The sequence below is a fragment of the Lissotriton helveticus genome, chromosome 1_1 (assembly GCF_964261635.1).
Source record: "Lissotriton helveticus chromosome 1_1, aLisHel1.1, whole genome shotgun sequence".
Taxonomy (NCBI): domain Eukaryota; kingdom Metazoa; phylum Chordata; class Amphibia; order Caudata; family Salamandridae; genus Lissotriton; species Lissotriton helveticus.
The window spans coordinates 649,766,988-649,791,315 of NC_136057.1; the positions used below are offsets into that span (position 1 = coordinate 649,766,988).

Below are 24,328 nucleotides of genomic sequence, written 5' to 3' on the forward strand. Positions count from 1 at the left end.
TTCCTACCTAATACTTTTAAAGCCAAAGTTTTAGGAACATAATTCGGCCTCTGAGGAATTTATTAATATGTATTAATACGATTACTTTTGGACAATTTCAATATAAAGGATTTCAAGAGTACTATTTGGCCTAGAGAAAAGTATATATTTGAATTAAGAACTTTTTCTTGCACATTCTGTCAGCATATATTTTTAAAGAACATTATTTACAGTGTATGAAAATTAAAAATAATTGTTCATCGTATTATTATTTAAGTTCTTTCATATTCTATTAAGAAATTTCTCTTAGAAGAAAGCATTTTACATATGTGTGATTTGTATTATATGCTTTGTTATTGAGGATGTAGTTTTGTGGAATGTTCAGAAATAGTTGGGTATATGATAAATATGTTAGATGTAGTTTTTTTTTAAACAATCTTATTATTTTTTGCCCGCTGTTATGTGATGAGTACGATTGAAATCACTGTATCTAGTGAAATTCAATATATTCTGAGAACAGCAAAAAAGGCAAAATAATTTATAAAATGTTAAAATTATGCTGTGTTCTAAAAAATATAATATTATATATTATAACTGTATTTTTTCTTCTCTTTCACACATCCTAATTCTAAAATATGAAATTTTCAGAGTGAAGGTAAGATTAACTAAGTATTAATATGCAGAATGGGCTGTGTTTGCATACTGGCAAAGAAAGGGGGGATGGCCGGTGTAGATATATGTGGAAAGATGCTCTGTGTGCATTTTAAGTTACGGGATAAAGTTACCTTGAATACTGAGTGCCCCTGGGGGCCAACTAACCCACCAGATATGTGCAGAAAGTGCGAGAGAGTTGCATTTCTGAGAGGTATAAAATGGGACATGGCTTTGGACCACCTCTCTGGGACGGAGCTGTATAGTGTTCAATAGAGAGACATGGTGGGCTAGTAGGACCCAGGGACTTTCAGGATTAAAAGAGACTAAATTCCTCAACTTAAAACACGTCAGAGAGAGTGTTTGCACTTGTTACATGAGGCCCCATTCCTTCCCTTCACCACTCTATGAACATGTCCTATAACTTTGTCAAAACCTCGGTACTTATACATTTATGTTGTTCTCTGTTTGAACTACTGAAATTACTCTATTTATTAGTCATATAGTTAAGGATTGGCCTAGCGACAAACCCTAGTACAAGTCAATTTAAAGCTACAAAGTATTAATACAGTCTGCAAAATACCTAGTTTATGCCCATGTAGTTTTAGAATCACTCTGTCATAGGATCTCATGTAACCTGAAAAAAAAAGATTTGATTGGTTCATAACATTTTGCATTGTACCTATTGGAAGACTGAAATCATTTCATTCTTCTTTGAGATATATTTCTCTGTGCTTATCTCCTGTCACTCTCATACAATTTTTCAAACAATGAATTAGTAATATGTTCTTATTGCAACAGTCTGCCAATACCTAAGCACTTATGGGGCAAATTTAGAAGCATCCTGTGCCAAAAATATGTCAATTTTTGTAACATAGTGATGGAGCAAGGCCCTCTTTCATATTTACAAGGAGAGGAAAAGGCAGTTTGTTTATCTTTTCTTTTCCGTGTAAATATGACCTCATCATACACATCACTCTGCGTTGAAGGGGCGTTCTATAGGTGTTGCTGTGTGTGTTTACGCAGAACACTCATAGAACAATACACATCTCCAGATTTATCAGAAATCATAAATCTGGACATGTGTGTGTGAATGCTGCACCATTCTCCAATTGGTGTAGCAAGGCTCAACAAGGAGAATTGTTTTCATTTCTCCTCATTTTTTTCTCTTTCAATATATGCAGCATTGCACATTATACATTGAAGGAGAAAAATGCCTTCACTGATTGTTTTTTTGCAGGAAGGTGTGTCTTCCTGCACAAAAACAAACTCCACACGACACAGATGTCCTTGCACCATGGTACAAGGGTATCTGTGTCACCACATGGCTGCAGTTTAAGCAGCAGTGCAGAGGGAACCATAGACTTACAACATATTTATGGACATATGTTGCATCCCTGTGCTCCGGAAGTACCACAGCACACTGCAGCTAAAGTGGCTACAGTGTCATGCTGCAACACTTCCTAATAGTTCTGCATTTATACATTCACCATACGCTACTAATGCATTCTTTCAGTCAATTATACACTACGCGTACATTCAACCAAACTTTCACACACTATCATACAAATATAACTCTTTTTTTAACCAGAGAAGTTAGTTCTGACAAGAACTTTTTTTTGTTTGATATTTTATTTGTGCTTTTCTGAAAAATGTTGTGATTTTTTTTCTTTTTTTTTTCACAAAAAAAAATTTAACAGCAGGAACAAAACAATCAACTGCAGGAAAAAAAAACAAGAGTCTAGCACTGATGGTTTTCCTGTGCTCTGTAGATAAGGTTCACAGACTGCTCCCCGTAACACAATAATCGGTTGCACTTAATGCAGTGTATCTTCACTTGAGCAAACTGTGGACGTCCAGATGTTGTGGCTACCACGCAGTACCGGAGGGGCTTGCAACTGTTGGTGGAGGGTTTTCTTGCAGTCTTCTGCACTCCTCTTCTGCCAGGTTCACAGGATGCAGAGTCTTCAGATGTTTTAGCATGCTTGTAGTCCCGCAAGAGTACTTTTTGGTGGGGTCACCTCTTGACAGGACCCTTTTGCAGATCTTACGAGTGACTTTCACTGCATTGACTTTTTTTTGTCCCTCAGGTATCGAAAAAAACTTCCACACCACTGAGGTGTATTTCTCAGGTCGTGGAGGTTCTGCAACAAATCCATCATCCGAAGAGTGTTCAGAGTTAGATGGTGCCTGCTGTGCAGAAGCCATTGTTTTGGAATGCAAAGCAATAGCAGGTGTGCAATCAGCAAAAAAAGTCTTCTATGGCTCTGAGATCTTTCTCCAGAGAATGTCTAAGAAGAATGATTAAAATGGGTTGGGTCCTTCAATAGTTAGAATAGGAAGTGTGAACCAATCAAATCTCTTTTTTTCAGGTCACATGGGGTCCATGCACCATGCGCACAGGCAGCACGCACCCAACGCGACTTCGCGAAATTGCATGTAAAAGTGATATAGGGTTATTAAAAGTAAAAGTATATTATTTTTATGATTAGCTTAGATAATGTCTTGCCCTAATATTTATATTGAATACATATATATATTTTTAGACACGCATCCACCGAGTCGAACACGTATATGACGTCACTCTATGAAAAAACGTGTATCCTAATATTTCCGGATTACACGTGGCTGGTACAGTACCAGCCGTTCATGGCAGCTAAGGCCCGTCTTAGAGAAACCCAAGCTCCCATACGCCCTCCTGTTCCCGGCTCGCCTGCGAGTGGTATACCGCTACCGCACTCACGTCTTTGGCACCCCGGTGGAGGTATTTAAATGGAAGGATGAAACGGTTCGAGTGCGGGTGCACACGCCGCCTGGGCGGGAGTCGGATTCTTCATCGAGCAAAGTGGCGTCAAAGAGACCCAGAGGACAGTGGCGGAGGGGTGCTTTGCTCTATATTTGGAGGGGGAGACTTAATGTGGGCTGCATACCCACCTGTCTGGTGCTAGTTGGGGTTGTGCCCGGAAGACATGGTTTGTAAGTTGGGGATCCATTGGTTGGGGCGGCCCTCATCCCCCCGTTGGGGACTGGGAGCCAATCCTGCCACAACAGATACTTCAGCACTCTTGAGGTATGGCGTGGGGGGGTCTGTTGGGGGGGTTTGTTTCAGGGTACGACTTGCACTTTCACGAAGGGTCCATTACACTACACACATGCACTTCCGTGGTCCCCCATTTGCCTTACAGCTATGCCCTCTTTCTAATGGCTGGTCAGACGGATGGGGGCCAGGTGTCCCTGAGTACTCTCCGCATTGTCAGTTGGAACATGCGCTGGGCTCTGGACAAAATGAAACGCGGGGCTATACTTCGTCAGGCAAAGTGGGCGAGGGCTGACATCCTCTTGTTGCAGGAAACCCACCTCTTGGGTACAAAGACCCGGTGTCTACAGCAATATGGGTTCCAGCAGATTTTCCATGCGGGGTTCAGGAGAGGATCAAGGGAGTGGCAAACCTGGTACATCGCAGAGTCCCAAACATACATGCAAAACAGTAGGCTGACACGCAGGGGTGCTATCTGTTAATTCGAGGTAATATTGGGGAGAATCCCCGTATACTGGGTTGCATATATGCCCCCCCTTACAGTGGACGCTGGTGGAGAAGATACTTACCTTATGAGCCGACATGCCAGATGTGCTATCTGTGGTGGGTGGGGACTGGAACGATGTTATGGATGTGGTCAAGGACAGGAGCATGGCCGGGGGGCCAACCCACGAAACTGGACTCAATGATGAGGGGTCTTGACTGAGTAGATACGTGGCGGCACATGCATGGGGACAAACAGGAGTACACATATCTTTCGGCGGTCCATAAGTCCTTCTCCAGACTCGACTACGTTTCCATTCCCCGAAAGATGGCTGGTGGGGTGGCGTCAGCTGAGATTCTCCCCGCGGGTTTTCGGATCTCTACCCGGTATCTGTTGAGCTTCGGATGGGCAGGGGGCGACAACCATTCCGTTGGTGCCTCTCAGTGTGACACCTGCAGAGTGAGGAGTACGGGAAGCACATGAGCAAGGCGATCACGACTTATCTCACCGTCAATGAGGGTTCGGTCTCTAGTGCCGGGAAATTATGGGAGGGTCTGAAACCTACCCTGCGGGGTGTGGACATAGCCTGGTGCGTGGCGGCCCGTAGGAAGCACAGGGAAGACTTGGTACGGGCAGAGGCAGATGTACAGGTGCTTGAGCGCCAGAGTCGGGCACAGGTGAGTGGCAGGCGGTGTGACGACTGCTACTAGCACAACACTCCTATGATGCTCTCAAGATGGACGAGGCACAACAAGTTTGGCTAGCGATGCGGAGCAGGATATGTCAATTGGGGGATTAGTCCGGCAAGATGCTTCATCGGCTTTGCCAAGGCATTTTTCACTTCCATGCCCTCTTAGGTGTACTGGATGAGGTGGGGATGCCGATTACGGACCCTATGGCCATAGCGGAGAGCTTTGCTACATATTATGCGGATCTTTATGCCTCCCGGGGGTGCTTGCCAGAGACTACTGTGGACAAATTCGTAGCAGACCTGCCGCCCAAGGCGATGTCTGATGAAGTACGGGATCGGCTGTAGCTCCCTCTGACTGATGAGGAGCTAAGCACTGCCCTGGGTGAGCTTAACACCAATGGGTTCCCAAGTGAGTTCTTCAAAAGGTACAACTTACAGCAGGTCCCTTGGAAGAAGCCAGGAAGGAGGGCTGGCTTCCCCCGGACTGGATGAATTATGGTGAGTGGTGGCCCACCTAATCATGCACTGTTCACTTGGTGCTATGCACCTTAAAGCAATATCAAAAATGTTTAACCACAATTAAATTTGTATGTGATGGTAATAATCACATTTATTAAACAGTTTTACAAAATGAGTCATAAATAATGCAACTGAGTGTTATTGTGTCATCATAACAATTCTTAAATGTATATGCAAATTAATTGTACAAGCATAATCATTATACATCCTATTCATGACATTCTAATATTCAAATGATTGACGTGGAGCCCACGTGGAGCCCAATGCATTTCGGCACGCATATGGTGCCTTCATCAGGGGCAGTTCTAAAAGGAAGAAGAAGGAATGTATGTCAGTATCTACATATGCTGGGGGACATGGGGGTGTGTGTATGTTATCGATTTAATCGTACCTTCATGTTTGATTGCTGGAGATCTATTGAAGTTGATAGCCGATTCTACAACCAAAAAATTATGAATGGTAGGTAACGCTGTAATGTGCTCATGAGATAAAATAAATGGAGAACAGTGATTTATAAACGTCGTACCTGGTGATCTGGTTGCCAGTAGCTGCAACAATAAATATTGCATATAAGCCGCTATTGTTGATAAATATAACAAAACTTGATAGCATCATGTGCTAAGGGATAAAAATAATGGCCCTACCTTATCTTCGTAATGATGTCGATTCTACCCGGAAGTAAATAATAATAATAGTGAGGCACTAGGTAATTGCCAAATATACAATAAAAACGGTAACGGTGTAATGCGGGAAAGTAATAAACGGTGGTCATTTACCTGACTCCAAAATACAAAACTCCTATCACGTTAGTTGACTGCTGTTCTATCAGTAATCGTCCACCGGTCTGCCTGCAAACTCCATTAAAAAGTAGCGTGGTGCACATGGCAGTGTAGCCGTGAAAATAAAGAACGGACTATGAAAATAACAAACCCAAAAAATGCCAAAAAAATGCAAAGCGCTTGAGCGCCATCTTAAGAAGGTAAAAAAATATCGACGTCCCACCAATATTGAGTGACTAATGACATATAAAGTCTATGTGAACATAATATCTGGCGCACCAAAATTGCGTCCGCGCTAAATAGCCTCCATATTATAGGCTCAGAAGCCCAAAATCAAATATCATGTGCGCATTAACTATAACTCATAGTGTTGTGGTCGAGATGCCCATATACCTACAAACGATTGAACGAATCGGGTGCTATTTTATATAATAAATAGTATCCGCATATATGCACTAGGTACATGCTTATACCAACAGCTAATGATAGTTTATATATGTGATAAGTGATGCATCCTGGGATATAGAGTGCTTATACATTATGGTACCATTACGAAATGCTACCTATTCATGCTGGTGACTGGAAAGAAGTGTTAACGAAGTGAGTGACGTTTTATGCAATGAGGTAGAAACCATATAAATCATACCTAAACTAACAACAACAGATATTAAGTACACAAGATGATATTAAAGTACATCAAAGATAAGTTTGTCCATCATTGACAATAATATACACAGTGTTATGTTAATAGAACACAGAAAAACATAGGTTGGTTATGTAACATGGTCAACATAAAGCAATAAAATGTACTGTACAACAACAACATTAATCAAACCTGTGGGTACATGTAGTGAAAGGTATGCTAGTCTATGGTTGACCAGACTATACTGTGGACTATGTGTGATCGTCTAAAATGAATGCACTATGTCAAGATCATGGGAATTGGACCTATAGATAACATGAAAGATCATATTTGTCATTCAGTCCCGCAGGGATCAAAGTGCCAAGATATTTAATCCAGAAAATTTCTCTACGCAATAGCCTTTGGTGATTGTCTAGACCTTGTTGGACCTGCACATGTTCTAGAATAAGGAACCTGAGTTGTGAAATGGTATGTCGTTGTTCCTTCCAATGTAACACCAATGGTGAGGTTAGACTCTCATTGCGAATACGGCTCTTGTGCTCTGTTATCCGTACCTTGGTTTTTCGTTCAGTTTTGCCAATGTACATTTTTCCACATGGACACTTTATTGCGTACACAACATTGGTCGTGTTACAATCGCTGGAATGTTTCAAGTGAATAAGTTTCCCAGAAGTTGGATGCGTACATGTATTGCCAGTAATTACATTATTACAATTTGAACAATTGAGACAGCGCGTAGTGCCCTTGTAGATTACTGGTCCAGTAAGGTGATGTTTCTTTTTTAATCTCTCTCTTAAATTTGGTCCTCGGGTGTACGCATGTAGAGGAAGATCTTTAAAGATCCCGTGAAAATCTGGTTCCAATGTCAGGAGTTCCCATCGCTTATTGATAATCTTCTTGATCTTTTCAGAAAGAGTAGTGTATTTAGTCACAAAAACCATCCGGTTCTGTGGGGATTTACTTTTCTGTGTCAAAAGATCCTGTCTTTACATTTGTTGTACCCTATTCAATTGCGTTGTGAGAACATCCGGTGGGTATCCTCTAGCTTTGTACTTTTGAACTTGATTCTCAAGTGTAGTCTGACAGGTCACGTCGTTAGAGCAGATGCGTTTAATGCGAATGAATTGTGAAACTGGAAGGTTCCTGATCAGATTTTTGGGATGAAAACTGGTGAATTCAAGTGCGCTATTCCGATCAGTAGGCTTAGTGTACAAAGCAGTATCAAATCCATCAGCTGACTTCGTGATTCTAACATCTAGATAGTCAATGGTGTCTTTGCTGATTTTGTAGGTGAACTGGATCCTCGTGTCAACTTGATTCAATCTGTTGATCAGGGTTTCCAAAGTATTCGGTGTATCGTTCCAAATCAGAAATATATCATCGATATATCGTCCATACATTAATACATGTTTCCATTCATCCTGTGACATAAGGTGTTGCGATTCAAAATAAGCCATAAATGTGTTCGCATACGCAGGAGCCCCTGCAAATCCCATTGCCGTCCCGCTCAGCTGTGCATAGAACTCGTCTTGCCATATGAAATGGCTGTTGTATAAGCAAAATTTCAGTAGTTGAAGCAAAAAAATTTTTTTGGTGGTGGGTAACTGTTCCATACTTAATAACGCCCATTCACTAGCTTCCAATCCTGCTTCATGGGGAATAGAAGTGTAAAGAGCCACCACGTCTATGGTGCACATAATCCAATGATCCTGGTACCCTTCTTCTATCCACTTCAATTTGTTGAGGAAATCCGTGGTGTCACGTATGTATGAACCCCAATGCTGTACGAATTCCTGAAGATGGTAATCTATATATTGTCCGAGGGGGTCAAAAATTGACCCGCATCCCGAAACGATAGGTCTAAAGGGTGGATTAGTAGGGTGCTTGTGAATCTTCGGGATCATATATATCAATGGTCGTCTTGGGTGTTTTTGCGTCAGAAATGCAGATGTCTGTTCATCTATCCATTCATTCTGTGTAGCTGTTGTCAGGATAGTGTGTAGCATTTGTTGTAAAGTAATCGTGGGGTCAGATGGTAATTTGAAATAAATGTTGGTGTCATGCACATGTTCATTAACTTTGAGTTCATAAAAAGTTGTATCCATGAGAACCAAGGCGCCGCCTTTATCTGAGGACATGAGGACACTTAAACTCAGGCACTACTTTGAAAATGTAGTGGAACCTTCAGATTTGAATCAGGAAAGTTCATGCAGGCAATTTAAACCCAAAAGTCTTTTTCAAGCTCCAGTTTCACATAAGATGCTTGACACCTTTGAACTGTTAGTAAAAAGAGATTTACGAGCATTAAAATACACAAGTACCCGCCACAACAATTTGACCAAAAATGAACTGAACATCATTAGCAACTTGGCTACTAATCCAGACATCACGATACAACCTGCAGATAAAGGCGGCGCCTTGGTTCTCATGGATACAACTTTTTATGAACTCAAAGTTAATGAACATGTGCATGACACCAACATTTATTTCAAATTACCATCTGACCCCACGATTACTTTACAACAAATGCTACACACTATCCTGACAACAGCTACACAGAATGAATGGATAGATGAACAGACATCTGCATTTCTGACGCAAAAACACCCAAGACGACCATTGATATATATGATCCCGAAGATTCACAAGCACCCTACTAATCCACCCTTTAGACCTATCGTTTCGGGATGCGGGTCAATTTTTGACCCCCTCGGACAATATATAGATTACCATCTTCAGGAATTCGTACAGCATTGGGGTTCATACATACGTGACACCACGGATTTCCTCAACAAATTGAAGTGGATAGAAGAAGGGTACCAGGATCATTGGATTATGTGCACCATAGACGTGGTGGCTCTTTACACTTCTATTCCCCATGAAGCAGGATTGGAAGCTAGTGAATGGGCGTTATTAAGTATGGAACAGTTACCCACCACCCAAAAAATTTTTTTGCTTCAACTACTGAAATTTTGCTTATACAACAGCCATTTCATATGGCAAGACGAGTTCTATGCACAGCTGAGCGGGACGGCAATGGGATTTGCAGGGGCTCCTGCGTATGCGAACACATTTATGGCTTATTTTGAATCGCAACACCTTATGTCACAGGATGAATGGAAACATGTATTAATGTATGGACGATATATCGATGATATATTTCTGATTTGGAACGATACACCGAATACTTTGGAAACCCTGATCAACAGATTGAATCAAGTTGACACGAGGATCCAGTTCACCTACAAAATCAGCAAAGACACCATTGACTATCTAGATGTTAGAATCACGAAGTCAGCTGATGGATTTGATACTGCTTTGTACACTAAGCCTACTGATCGGAATAGCGCACTTGAATTCACCAGTTTTCATCCCAAAAATCTGATCAGGAACCTTCCAGTTTCACAATTCATTCGCATTAAACGCATCTGCTCTAACGACGTGACCTGTCAGACTACACTTGAGAATCAAGTTCAAAAGTACAAAGCTAGAGGATACCCACCGGATGTTCTCACAACGCAATTGAATAGGGTACAACAAATGTAAAGACAGGATCTTTTGACACAGAAAAGTAAATCCCCACAGAACCGGATGGTTTTTGTGACTAAATACACTACTCTTTCTGAAAAGATCAAGAAGATTATCAATAAGCGATGGGAACTCCTGACATTGGAACCAGATTTTCACGGGATCTTTAAAGATCTTCCTCTACATGCGTACACCCGAGGACCAAATTTAAGAGAGAGATTAAAAAAGAAACATCACCTTACTGGACCAGTAATCTACAAGGGCACTACGCGCTGTCTCAATTGTTCAAATTGTAATAATGTAATTACTGGCAATACATGTACGCATCCAACTTCTGGGAAACTTATTCACTTGAAACATTCCAGCGATTGTAACACGACCAATGTTGTGTACGCAATAAAGTGTCCATGTGGAAAAATGTACATTGGCAAAACTGAACGAAAAACCAAGGTACGGATAACAGAGCACAAGAGCCGTATTCGCAATGAGAGTCTAACCTCACCATTGGTGTTACATTGGAAGGAACAACGACATACCATTTCACAACTCAGGTTCCTTATTCTAGAACATGTGCAGGTCCAACAAGGTCTAGACAATCACCAAAGGCTATTGCGTAGAGAAATTTTCTGGATTAAATATCTTGGCACTTTGATCCCTGCGGGACTGAATGACAAATATGATCTTTCATGTTATCTATAGGTCCAATTCCCATGATCTTGACATAGTGCATTCATTTTAGACGATCACACATAGTCCACAGTATAGTCTGGTCAACCATAGACTAGCATACCTTTCACTACATGTACCCACAGGTTTGATTAATGTTGTTGTTGTACAGTACATTTTATTGCTTTATGTTGACCATGTTACATAACCAACCTATGTTTTTCTGTGTTCTATTAACATAACACTGTGTATATTATTGTCAATGATGGACAAACTTATCTTTGATGTACTTTAATATCATCTTGTGTACTTAATATCTGTTGTTGTTAGTTTAGGTATGATTTATATGGTTTCTACCTCATTGCATAAAACGTCACTCACTTCGTTAACACTTCTTTCCAGTCACCAGCATGAATAGGTAGCATTTCGTAATGGTACCATAATGTATAAGCACTCTATATCCCAGGATGCATCACTTATCACATATATAAACTATCATTAGCTGTTGGTATAAGCATGTACCTAGTGCATATATGCGGATACTATTTATTATATAAAATAGCACCCGATTCGTTCAATCGTTTGTAGGTATATGGGCATCTCGACCACAACACTATGAGTTATAGTTAATGCGCACATGATATTTGATTTTGGGCTTCTGAGCCTATAATATGGAGGCTATTTAGCGCGGACGCAATTTTGGTGCGCCAGATATTATGTTCACATAGACTTTATATGTCATTAGTCACTCAATATTGGTGGGACGTCGATATTTTTTTACCTTCTTAAGATGGCGCTCAAGCGCTTTGCATTTTTTTGGCATTTTTTGGGTTTGTTATTTTCATAGTCCGTTCTTTATTTTCACGGCTACACTGCCATGTGCACCACGCTACTTTTTAATGGAGTTTGCAGGCAGACCGGTGGACGATTACTGATAGAACAGCAGTCAACTAACGTGATAGGAGTTTTGTATTTTGGAGTCAGGTAAATGACCACCGTTTATTACTTTCCCGCATTACACCGTTACCGTTTTTATTGTATATTTGGCAATTACCTAGTGCCTCACTATTATTATTATTTACTTCCGGGTAGAATCGACATCATTACGAAGATAAGGTAGGGCCATTATTTTTATCCCTTAGCACATGATGCTATCAAGTTTTGTTATATTTATCAACAATAGCGGCTTATATGCAATATTTATTGTTGCAGCTACTGGCAACCAGATCACCAGGTACGACGTTTATAAATCACTGTTCTCCATTTATTTTATCTCATGAGCACATTACAGCGTTACCTACCATTCATAATTTTTTGGTTGTAGAATCGGCTATCAACTTCAATAGATCTCCAGCAATCAAACATGAAGGTACGATTAAATCGATAACATACACACACCCCCATGTCCCCCAGCATATGTAGATACTGACATACATTCCTTCTTCTTCCTTTTAGAACTGCCCCTGATGAAGGCACCATATGCGTGCCGAAATGCATTGGGCTCCACGTGGGCTCCACGTCAATCATTTGAATATTAGAATGTCATGAATAGGATGTATAATGATTATGCTTGTACAATTAATTTGCATATACATTTAAGAATTGTTATGATGACACAATAACACTCAGTTGCATTATTTATGACTCATTTTGTAAAACTGTTTAATAAATGTGATTATTACCATCACATACAAATTTAATTGTGGTTAAACATTTTTGATATTGCTTTAAGGTGCATAGCACCAAGTGAACAGTGCATGATTAGGTGGGCCACCACTCACCATAATTCATTCATTTAGTATCCAGGATTGACTCCCCTGAGTAATCATAGCACCGATTGAAGAACTTTTATAATTGATTATTAATTTGCCTAAATTGGAGTGCTCCCCACAACCCCCATTACAATTACTTCCCCCGGACTGGAGGCACGCAGAGGTGGTGGTGTTCCGTAGGCCCGGTCAACCCCCGGAGCAACAAGCCTCCTATCGTCCCATCTCCCTCCTAAATGTGGAGGCTAAAGTCCTGGCCAAAGCATTGGCTAACCGCCTCCTACCTTACATCCCAGCACTGGTACACCCGGACCAGGCCGGGTTTATGCCCCAGAGGGCGACCAGGCACAACATAAGGCAGGCGCATGTTGCGATGGCAGCAGTCCGACAGACCGGGGAGCCAGCGGCGCTCCTCCTTGCGGACATGGACAGGGCGTTTGATTTCCTCAGTTGGGTATATTTGTTCACAAACTCAATTTAGGCCCACGCTTCATGTCATATTTACCACTCCTACACACAGATCTGACGGCATCGGTACGGGTGGCCGGAGTGGTCTCTTCCAGTTTCTCAATCAGACAAGGCACCAGACAGGGGTGCCCCATGTCGCCGTACTTATTCGCCCTGGCTATGGAGCCGTTGGCTGCGTGGGTGCGCATCGATGCACAGATTAGAGGCTTTGAGTGGACTCCGGGTCTGTCTGACAGGATCTCACTATATGCGGACGATGTCCTTTCTTCCTCACAGCTTTGGACAGAACGTGCCACGACTCCTGCGGATCATGCAGATCTTTGGGTAAACATCTGGGGCTGTGGGTTCTGGGGGATCTGGTGAAGGTAGGCACATGGGCATCCTCAATTCAGGTAGCAGTGGGGGACCTCAGATATCTGGGGGTGTTTCTGTCGGATGTGCCGGCCATCTCTTGGGAGCGGAATCTGGCACCGACATGGGAGCGAATCCGTGCAGATATCAAAACCTGGTCGCGCATGCCTTTGATGCTCTATGGTAGGTCGGCAATATGTAAGATGGTGGCGCTTCCCCGGTTACTATACCAGCTACAGAATCACCCTTACCCGATCCCACCCAAATGGTTCCGGCTGGTGAACTCTGTACTTGGGCAGTTCCTGTGGGAGTGGGGTTGCTGTGTGTGTGGCACAACGCACATGCTTTCTATCCACCTACTGTGGCGGACTTGCGGCTTTGGACATTTTCTCGTATTACCAGGCCACACATTTATTGGTCCTCAATGAGTGGTGGTATGGCGACAGGGGAGACCCGGCATATGCATTGGAGCGTCGACTCATGGGGCCCCATACACTACACACTATTCTTTACTCAGCATCGCTGCGGGGTGTGTTGGCACCAGCCACACAGGTCGTGTTTCAAATTTGGAGGCAGGCGTTGAGGCGCATGGGATGGTGAAACGCCCTGACCAGAGGAACCCCCCTATTGCACAATGGGTGTCTGTCTGACCTTGCGGCCCTGCAGGGATTCCGGGGCTGGGATGCTATAGGTATCTCGACCCTGGGTGATGTTATGAGGGACACGACACTCAAGTCATTTTGAGATTTGCAGGTGGAATTTAGCATGCCCCGGTCCCAGTTCTATCAATTTGTTCAATTCCGTCATGCACTGTTCCCCAGCCTAGAGGGCCTGGAATCCCTATCTGAATTTAGCCCGTAGGATGCGAAGGTCTTCACGGGGGATTTAGAGCCACAGAAGATATCCCGGATTTATCAGTCCTTGGTTACTCACTGCTCCCCCACACTTCAGAGGCTTCGGGAGGCTTGGGAGGAGGACGTGGGCGCACAGGAGGAGGAGGATTGGACTGAGGCCCTGGCGGCACCCCGGGGAGCAGCCATACCGATGCATCTCCGCCTCATTCAATTTAAGTACCTGCACAGGGTCGACTTCACTAGGGTTCGACTGTGGCGGGTGGGACTAATTGCTTCCCAGGAATGTCTTTGCTGTGGCTGGGAGGAGGACACTTTTATACATACCGTCTGGCAGTGTCTATCCCTGGACCCGTTTTGGAGGGGGGTATTCTCCTGCCTGTCGGTGGTGTTCTGGTGGGAACTCCCACGTACGTGTTAGTTCGCCGTGCTTCATGTTATAGAGGGAATAGGGTGCAGAGTGTATAAAAGGCATTTTTTGCAGCTGGGCCTCACATTGACAAAACGTGATATAGCCAAGGCGTGGAGGGATTTACGGGCCCCCTCAGTAGCAGTGTGGAAAAATGGGCTAGACTGTTGTATGGGGCTAGAACAGCCAATCTTTGTCACCAGGAGATGACCATGTAAGCATTACAAAATATGGAAACGTTGGGCAGCCTATTGTGGTCTGTCGCTGGAGCCTCCAGCTGTGGTAGAAGATCTTCCATTGGGGTAATTACTGGGGCACATGGGCTGGTACTGGCTGGGTGGGGGGTATGGGGAGTGTGTGTATATCTGCTAATAATTTCCAGTACTATATAACATGATCATGGACTGGACTCTGTGGATTTTGTGCGACTCTGGGGGGGCGAGGGAGGGGTGGGGAGTTGGGGGGTCTTCATATTCTTATTGACAACTATAGTCATGTATCTTAGGTGTCCCTATAAAAAGTCGATTGCTTTCTTGCTAATGTAATGTTTGATACTGCAGTTGTCTCTGGGGTGCATAGTCCTGCAACATATGTGCAATTTGACAATAAAATAAGATCCCCCCCCAAAAAAAGATTTAGAAAATCAGTACCAAAAACTAAATATAAAATGTATTACATTTAAAAATTGTCATATAAAAAAACCTTTGAAATTCAATGAAAATACCAAAGGTTTCAGACATGTTATAGTTAGGAATTAACATTTAAAAAATCTTTGAAATTCACTGAAGAAACCATAGGTTTCAGACATGTTATAGTTAGGAATTAGCAATTAGAAAACCTTAGAAATTCACTGAAAAAAACATAGGTTTAAAGGGTGTTATACTTAGCTGGTAATTTCACTCGTACAAAACCATCGAAATTTCTCTGTTATTGTTAGTTGTACTAACTATAACTCGCGCACCCGCAATTCACTGCTGATAATGTCACATATTACATAGTTCATGACATGGTCAGTCACATCACTGATGACATGACTGATGACATCAGCCACGTGAGAAGCTGATACACCTCATCATACACTAGTATAACCTTCCAACACTCATTATAAAATATGGAGTACCATATTTGAAACCATTGACACACCAATACAAGTTTCTAAAAACCCACTCAGCGATTCTTACATCTACACCCACATCTAAACACTTATGTTAAGAGTCATTCATAAATGCTGACAAAGATCAATAGAACACTATTAAATATACTTATACACTTACATCGACATTACACACCAGCACACATCCTTTTCACTTATGCAGTTATCCTACTCACTTATGCACACAATTGATCATACTTACATTTACTCAGCTACACACTTATACAAACCCCACTTTATTTATTTATATAGATAGTAACTCATACTTAGTGTGTTATAAAATCACTATTACAAGTATACAGTTTTCCATACAGTCACTAATACAATCACTGAGTCTTATGTATACTTATTTATATACAACAACTGTCACATGCACTGCTTTTTATATTTATACTTTGTTGAACATGTATCATTGAGAAATATATTTACTCATCACCACACCCATAAAGAGATTCACTCACACAAACAACTGTTTTCACATGCAGTCTGACCCTCCTGGTAGGTCGCTCCCCCTCCACGCAGCTCCGACTGTGTGCCCCTACTGCCGCTGCCACTGCCGCTGGTAAGTGTCCTGCGTCCTTTTTGCTTTCTGTGCCACTGTCTCCCCTATTGTGCTTCATTTTCTGCCCTCTGTTCCACCTGTTTTTCCCTCGTTTTTTGTGCCTTTCTGCCCTCTGTTCCACCCGTTTTTCCATTGTTTTTTGTGCCTTTCTGCCCTCTGTTGCACCCGTTTTCCCTCGTTTTTTGTGCCTTTCTGCCCTCTGTTCCCCCCGTTTTTCCCTAATTTCTTGTGCCTTTCTGCCCTTTGTTCCACTCGTTTTTCCTTTGTTTTTGGTGCCTTTCTGCCCTCTGTTCCACCCGTTTTTCCCTCATTTTTTTGTGCCTTTCTGCCCTCTGTTCCACACATTTATCCTTCGTTTTTTGTGCCCTTCTGCCCACTGCCCTCTGTGCCACTCGTTTTTACCTCGTTTTTTGTGCCCTTCTGCCCTCTGTTCCTCTTGTTTTTTGTGCCCCTCTTGTCTTCTGTTGCACTTGTTTCCCACTCCGCTGTGCCCCCTACAGCCCTGCCCCCCTGACTGCCCACTGCCCAATCGCTGCTCCCGACTCCCAGCTGCTCCTCCCTCCCACCTCCTCATATATGCCGGACGCTGCGTGGTGAGGTGAGCGACCCCTGACCCTCCTGGTAGTTCACTCCCCCTCCACGCAGCTCCGACTGTGTGCCCCTGCTGCCACTGCCACTGCCGCTGGTAAGTGTCCTCCGTTGTTTTTGCTTTCTGTGCCACTGTCTCCCCCCCTTGTGCCCCATTTTGCCTTCCGTACCACTGTTTCCCCCTCTTTGTGCCTCGTTTTCTGCACTGTGCCACTCGTTTCCCCCCTTGTGCCTCATTTTGCCTTCTGTACCACTGTTTCCCCCTCTTTGTGCCTTGTTTTCTGCACTGTGCCACTCGTTTCCCCCCCTTGTGCCTCATTTTGCCTTCTGTACCACTGTTTCCCCCTCTTCGCGCTTCGTTTTCTGCTCTGTGCCACTCTTTTCCCCCCCTTGTGCCCCATTTTGCTTTCTGTACCACTGTTTCCCCGCTGCAGTGCCCCCTGTGGCCTCACCCTTGCCCACTCACTGCTCCTGCCTCCCAGCTGTTCCTCCCTCCCACCTCCCCATATATGCCGGACACTGCACAGCCGCGCAGCGGACGCGCGCAGCGGGTGTGCCGCTGGCACACCGAAGGCGCGCCTAAGGCAAGCCCGTTTGCGCTTGTCCATGCCTGGACCGCGCCCAGCGCCAGAACCCCTGGACCCCGCGAATACCACGACACCAGACTCCACTATGACGCCAGCACCCTCCACGCACTCAACGCCGGCCGAAACCACACCTGCTTCCAGGCCGCCCGAAACGGTCCCACGTACCCTTCTCCTGCCGCACCTGCACCTTCACCTGCAACAAACCTCCAAGGACTGGATCCAACCACCTCAACACCCGCTCTGCACGCAAACACACCGTCGAGCTCTGGGATCTGCTCAACACCTCCGCCCCAGACACGGCCTTCCTGACTGAGACCTGGTGGAACGACTCCTCGGCGCCCGACATCGCCATAGCCATCCCGGACGGCTACAAGATCACCCACAGGGATCGCGCCAACGGAATCGGAGGAGGAATAGCCATCGTCCACAAGTCCACCCTCAAGGTCGCCACCCACGCAGATGACACCCTGAACACCGCCGAACACCTCCACTTCCGGATCCACACCGACCCCAACACCACCCTCAAAGGAACACTCATCTACAGACCCCCGGACCCCTGGCTCAGTTCAGCGACTCCATCGCCGACCTCGCCAGCACCCACGCACTCGCCTCCATGGACTACATCCTCCTCGGGGACCTGAACTTCCACCTCGAGAACAACAACAACGCCAACTCCGCCACCCTGATCGACAACCTCAACAACCTTGGCCTCAGACAACTAGTCACCGCACCCACCCACGCCGCCGGCCACACGCTGGACCCCGTCTTCTCCACAGGCACCCACGTCGCCTTCGACCACACCACCGAACTTCAACCACCGCTGCATCCATTTCACCTTCAAGAAACCACGCTTCAGGTTCCCACCCGTTGGAGACGCATTCTGACATCCACTTCAGCAACCTTCATGAGGTAAAAGCCGGATCAGCGGGCGGATCTAGTTTACAGCATGCCTGTTGATTCACGCCGAACGCGTTTCGTACTAATTGCACTCTTCAGCGGCGCGACTATCATTTTGGCATAGAGGCCGCACCTCCCACTTAAAAATATGAGCCCTCCAATGGGCGACTCGAATGGTTTGTGGGTCTTGTAGTGTGTGCTTCAGTTATGTGTCGCTGTCTGAGATGTTTCAAGCCCACCAATGGGCCTCCACTCGCACATCCAGCTTGTCAATCCTCCATGGATGCCTCCTCATTGAGACTCCGTGATTCAGAGCTCCGTGGCCCCAAAATTCCGGGTGGAGCATCTCCCGTGGCTGAACTGCTTGCTGACACGGCCTCTGAAGAGAAGCAAAGACGCTTCGAAATGCGTAAGGCCAGGGACTTTCAAATGGGGATAGGAAGCCGCATGCCACTTTCAAATAAAAGTTTTCAACTTACCTGCTGCGGAGTGCGGTCTCATATCTGGAAACCTGTGGTGAATATGTAAACGCGACGCTCCCGGGCTGTGAAGATGACGCACCACCCACAACTAATTAAGGACCTGCCAGAGTGAACTATTCATCTTTGTAGGGGCACAGCAGGTGACTCATTGAGGCATGTGAAGTTCCATTGTGGAGCCCACTGAGGGGCCGAGAAAAATGATGTCCTAAATTGCGTGTGCAGGAATCAAACCCACTGGAGGGCTTAAATTTGGCAACAATTACTACAATTCCCAGTGTGCATTAATAAATGACTTACTATCACAGAGGCACACTGGAAGCCAGGAAGTGCTAAAATAGCACGCAGGGAAATGTGGGAGCTTTGTTTGAACTGCTTGCTGACACGGCCTCTGAAGAGAAGCAAAGACGCTTGGAAATACAAAGGGCGAAGGACTTTCAAATGGGGATAGGAAGCCGCATGCCACTGTCAAATAAAAGCTTTCATGCTAATCTGCTGAGTAGTGCGGTCTTACGTCTGGGAAACCTGTGGTGAATATATATATTTATATATATATATATATATATATATATATATATATATATATATATATATATATATATATATATATATAAATATTACAAATGTGATCCTGCAATCCTGGTTATGGACATCTATCGCAGCCAGCAGGAAACAGCCACACCAACACAGTTTTCGATAAGACAATTTTATTTTTAGCAAAGAAACAGACACGTTTCAAACTTTCGTTCTTTGTCACACACATATATATATTAAGATTTAACAGTAGTGAGATGTAACTAAAACTCACACAAGGCACATTCTTTCATAGTTTTTCTTTTTTGCTCTTCTTTATTGATTCTCTTGCTGTACACAATATAATCTACAGCTACCAAGTGTGGCGCAAACACTGCCCTTCTTCAGGGCTTAAGCAAAATACTTGTGTCTATCTGTACATCTTTTCCATGAAAGTATGTCTTCTGGCCTTGGGATATCATTGGGAAAAAGTTGGAGGATCCATGCAAGCCACCCGTCCCTGGACTCCCCCGGGTGTCTAGTTTTCAGAAATGTCTGTGTTTCAGAGGTTTCCCTAGATGGCCGCTGACCCGGGCCCAAAAATGCAGGTGCCCCCCTTGTAAAATCAGGTTGTTTTGTGATAGATAATGTTGATGTCTCCACAATACGTTGTGGGCCCTTCACTATCGCGAGCACTTAACTCACCCTCACAAGTGAGGTATTATTATTATCAGGAGACTTGGGGGAATGCCAGGTAGAAGGAGGTTTGTGGCTCCCAGCAGATTCCAGAACCTTCCATCACCATTTCAGGTTTACAAGGGATTCTGGGTAAAAAACAAATGTGGTGAGAGACTCGCAAGTCTGCCCACCCTGGATACGCCTAGATGTCTAGTGTTCACATATGCATAGTTTGGCTAGGTTAACCTAGGTGCAGACTGAACTAAGTTCCAAAATGTAAAGCTACCCCATTGGAAAAAAAGTGTCAGTTTTTGGCAAGAAAATGCGCTGCGTCCATGTTGCATTTTGGGCCATTTCCTGATGCGGCCACTAGGTCTACCCGCACAAGTGCAATCCTATTTTTATCAGAAGACTTGACGGAATGCTGGGTGGAAGGAAGTTTCTGGATACCTCTCAGAAATGTGAGGAACATGTCTTATTTTAGTGAAAGTTTGAAGTCTGCAAGGGATCTGGGTAAAAAAATGTGGTCAGAGCCAAAAAAGTCAGCCCACCCTGGATACCCCTAGGTATTTAGTTAAAAAAATGTACAGTTTGGCTAGGTTTCCCTAGCTCCTGCTGAACTGGCGTCCAAAATGTATAGCTACCCACAATGGAAAAAAAGGATCCGTTTTTGGTGGAAAAATGTGCTGCGCCCATGTTGCTTTTTGGGCCATTACCAGTCAGTGCCACTAGGTCTACCCACACAAGTGAGGTACATGTTTATCAGGGGACTTGGATGAATGCCGGGAGGAAGGAAGTTTGTGGCTCCATGCACAAGCTAGAACTTTCCATCACAAAAGTTTGATAAAAATGTTTTTTTTTTAGTTTAAGTTTGTAGTTTGCTAGGGATTCTGAGTAAAATAAAAGAGGCAAAAGTCATGCAAGTGAGGTCACCCTGGATACACCTAGGTGTCTAGCTTTAAAAAATGTACAAACTGACTAGGCTTCCCTTGGTGCTAGCTGAGCACCAATCCAAAATGTGGAGCTACCCATAATGGATAACAAGGGTCCGTTTTCAGGGGAAAAATGTGCTGTGTCCTTTGGACCGTTTCCTGTTGGGAGACTTGTGGGAGCACAGAATTGTAGAACATTTGTTGTTACCAATTGGGATTAGCTGTACTTGTGCCTTTCAAATGTAAACCAGTGTATTTGTACATTTTTAAAAATACTCTATAAATCATATGCTAGTACGGGTACCTACAAATTCAGAGATGTAGAAATAACCACTGCTTTAGAACCATACATCTCTGCAACCATAAGAGTCTAGCGGACGTAATGATACATTGCTTTGGTTAATCGGCCATTGTGGCAAAAATGTAGATGAAAATGTTGTCACAAATGCCTGTTTTTACTTCTCTTTCCCAATACTTCTTTATTTAAACAGGGATGGACACATATGACCCCTTACTGAATATAGAATCTTTGCCTACTTTTCAGAAATCTATAGCTTGTCTAGTTCACCCATGGGTGTCACAATGGTTCCCAAACCGGAAGTAGGTTGAGAGCATAAAAAATAGGGAAAATAGGCCACCTCGTAGAAAAATGCCAAAGTGGTGGTACAAAATTACGTTTTCTGATTCAGCTCTTCATATTTTTAAAAGCTGGGAATATGGTGAGCTTAGTACAGTAAATTGTTCATGGAGGTCATTTTTAGGGAAAAAAGCAGAAACGTTTATCTAAAGCACTTTTTCTTTATTTCTTTTAAAAAAAACTCAAAATGTTGTAATGTTTTGCCTGTTTCTCAGTCCCCTCTAGGGAAATCCACAAACCCTAGATACCATTAGAATTCCCTGGATCTTGGAAAATCTGGCGTGGAAGCCTTATGTGGAAAAACGGTTATGGGGCCCTAAACACTAAGAGGCAGATTTACGTTGCCTGACGCATCTCTGCAAATCGGCAGAGATGCGCCAGGAAAGATACGGCACGCAAGTTCATCCTTGCGCCACCCATGATGCGCCGCATTTACAATGCGGTGCACCATGGCGCAGAAATGAACAGATGTGTGTCCCATCTTGGGCGTAAAGTTGGCGCAGTGCTGAAGTTGTGTTGCGTGCGGCACGCAACTCAAGCACTTTTCCAACATGCCCTATCTTTAACGTGGTGCGTCAAGCCTTACGCCTGCTTCAAGCAGGCGCAGGGTTTTGACGCATCAGCGTTGGGAAAGTGACTCAGTGAAATCTTGTAGATTTCACTGAGTCACTTTTCAGGGGCGTTCCTGCGACAGAACGCCCCCCCCCCCTGCACCGGAACGTCTACATGAAACCTGACGCAGGTTTCATGTGGCGCAGTGCCTTACACCGTGACGCATCTCCATAGATGCGTCACGTTGTAAATGCCTCGTAGGGATGCGCCACGTTTACACCGCCTTGCGTGATGCAACAGCGGCGTAAACGTGGCGCAAGGGGCTGGTAAATCTGCCCCTTACTACCCCAAATAGCCAAAATCCCTGGTCACACATTCTCCAAAGATCATTTGCCAACCTCCAAATAGATCACAGGCAGCACTTAAAGCAATGCTGAAAAAGTAAACAGGGACACTTTAGAAAACAAGCTAAATGAGCGAACTTAAAATCTCACCGCTATTATGAGCTGTGGAAAAATTATACACCAACAAGCAGCCACATTTCCTCAGCCTGCAGCCCTGTCTCCTTTGACTGCTCCGAAAAATCTGACAGTTCAACAAACTAAACCCCAAATGGCTCTCTGTCTCCAAGATTGACAGCTGTAGACTCTGTGCTGATAAGTTTGAGTACTTCGACCTTTTACTCAGTTGCTGTCCAATACTTTTGAAAGCTGAACACACCTTCTTGAAACCACTCATTCTTGCATACATAACTTGAACTTGGTACTATTAATGAGGCAAGGGACCTTGGGGATTATTTACATGCCTCTTGCGCCGCCGGTGCGTCACTCATACAAGCATGCATAAAGGAGATGAAGAAGATCTGAAAGACTACACAGGACAGGACAACCCTGTATCCAGTTTGCCATCGCTAGAAAATGGCAAGTCTACAGACCATACGAGCACTGTCTGCTCATCAAACCCTCATTGGGGCAGACAACACAGGTGCCGCCCCACCTGAAAAATACTGTATCATGTATAGAATAACAATGTTACCACCATGAGATCATGGGGATTGAGAAGGGCTGTATTCTGCCATTAACCTGTCAAACTATGCCACCCACTGCCCCGTTTACATTTTCTTTGCTAGATACTTTATCTGCTATCAGCATTCCACCTGCCAGAAGCACTTTGTAACACTCGAGCCAGCAACTACCTAATGATTAAGCACTTGATAGTTCTGTATGTATGCATCCCTGAAATTTTGCAAACTTCACCACGGCCTGGTTATAGGTATCATTTGTTGTTTTAAATAGCGCAAACTAGACCCCAAGGTATCAGAACGCTTTAGATTATCACCAGTTGTGTTACAGACATACACATTCATTTTTGTTTGGCATGGGGAGAATAAGTGATTTGCCCAAAATCACAGGATGCTGAGTGTACCTGCTGAGACTCTAACTCGGTTCTCCAGCTTCGAGGTCGACCGCCCTAGCTGTTAGACCACATCCTCTCACCATAACGTGAACAGTGCAATATTTTTTTTTACTGGGCTTGCTCATTTATATGTGTATTCTGACAGATTTCATATGCTATGCATGTGGATGTGACATTAACTGAGCACAAAAAAAAACAACTCACGGTCGAGATTGGCAACTGCAGGGGTTGTGTCTCCTTCACCTAAAAGACATGAGAAATAAGAAATAAAGTAATCTCAGTGTAAATGGAAGCCCCCCTACAGCTAGCACCAACAAGACCAAAACAACTTTTACATTTGTATTCAAATGTATGTGAGAAGCCATACTTATGAACATTGCTGATATACAATTTCTTGGCTCACGTATTAGCAGGGATACTACTATATAAAACCTTTACCAATTTGCTTTTGTGTTGGACTTTTTACCAATTATACAAACTGATGAGAATTGCTACACATATTTTTAGGT

The 24,328-nt window shown here is 43.9% G+C and overlaps 1 protein-coding gene across 1 annotated transcript in view; it reads right to left on the reverse strand.

Moving 5' to 3' along the window:
• The window catches only part of HGF (hepatocyte growth factor), a 564,049-nt gene that overhangs the window by 165,379 nt on the left and 374,342 nt on the right, over positions 1–24,328 (reverse strand). Inside the window, exon 12 of the mRNA XM_078674176.1 lies at positions 24,024–24,062. Coding sequence (XP_078530302.1) covers positions 24,024–24,062 — 39 coding nt within the window. The remainder of the gene's footprint in view (positions 1–24,023; positions 24,063–24,328) is intronic.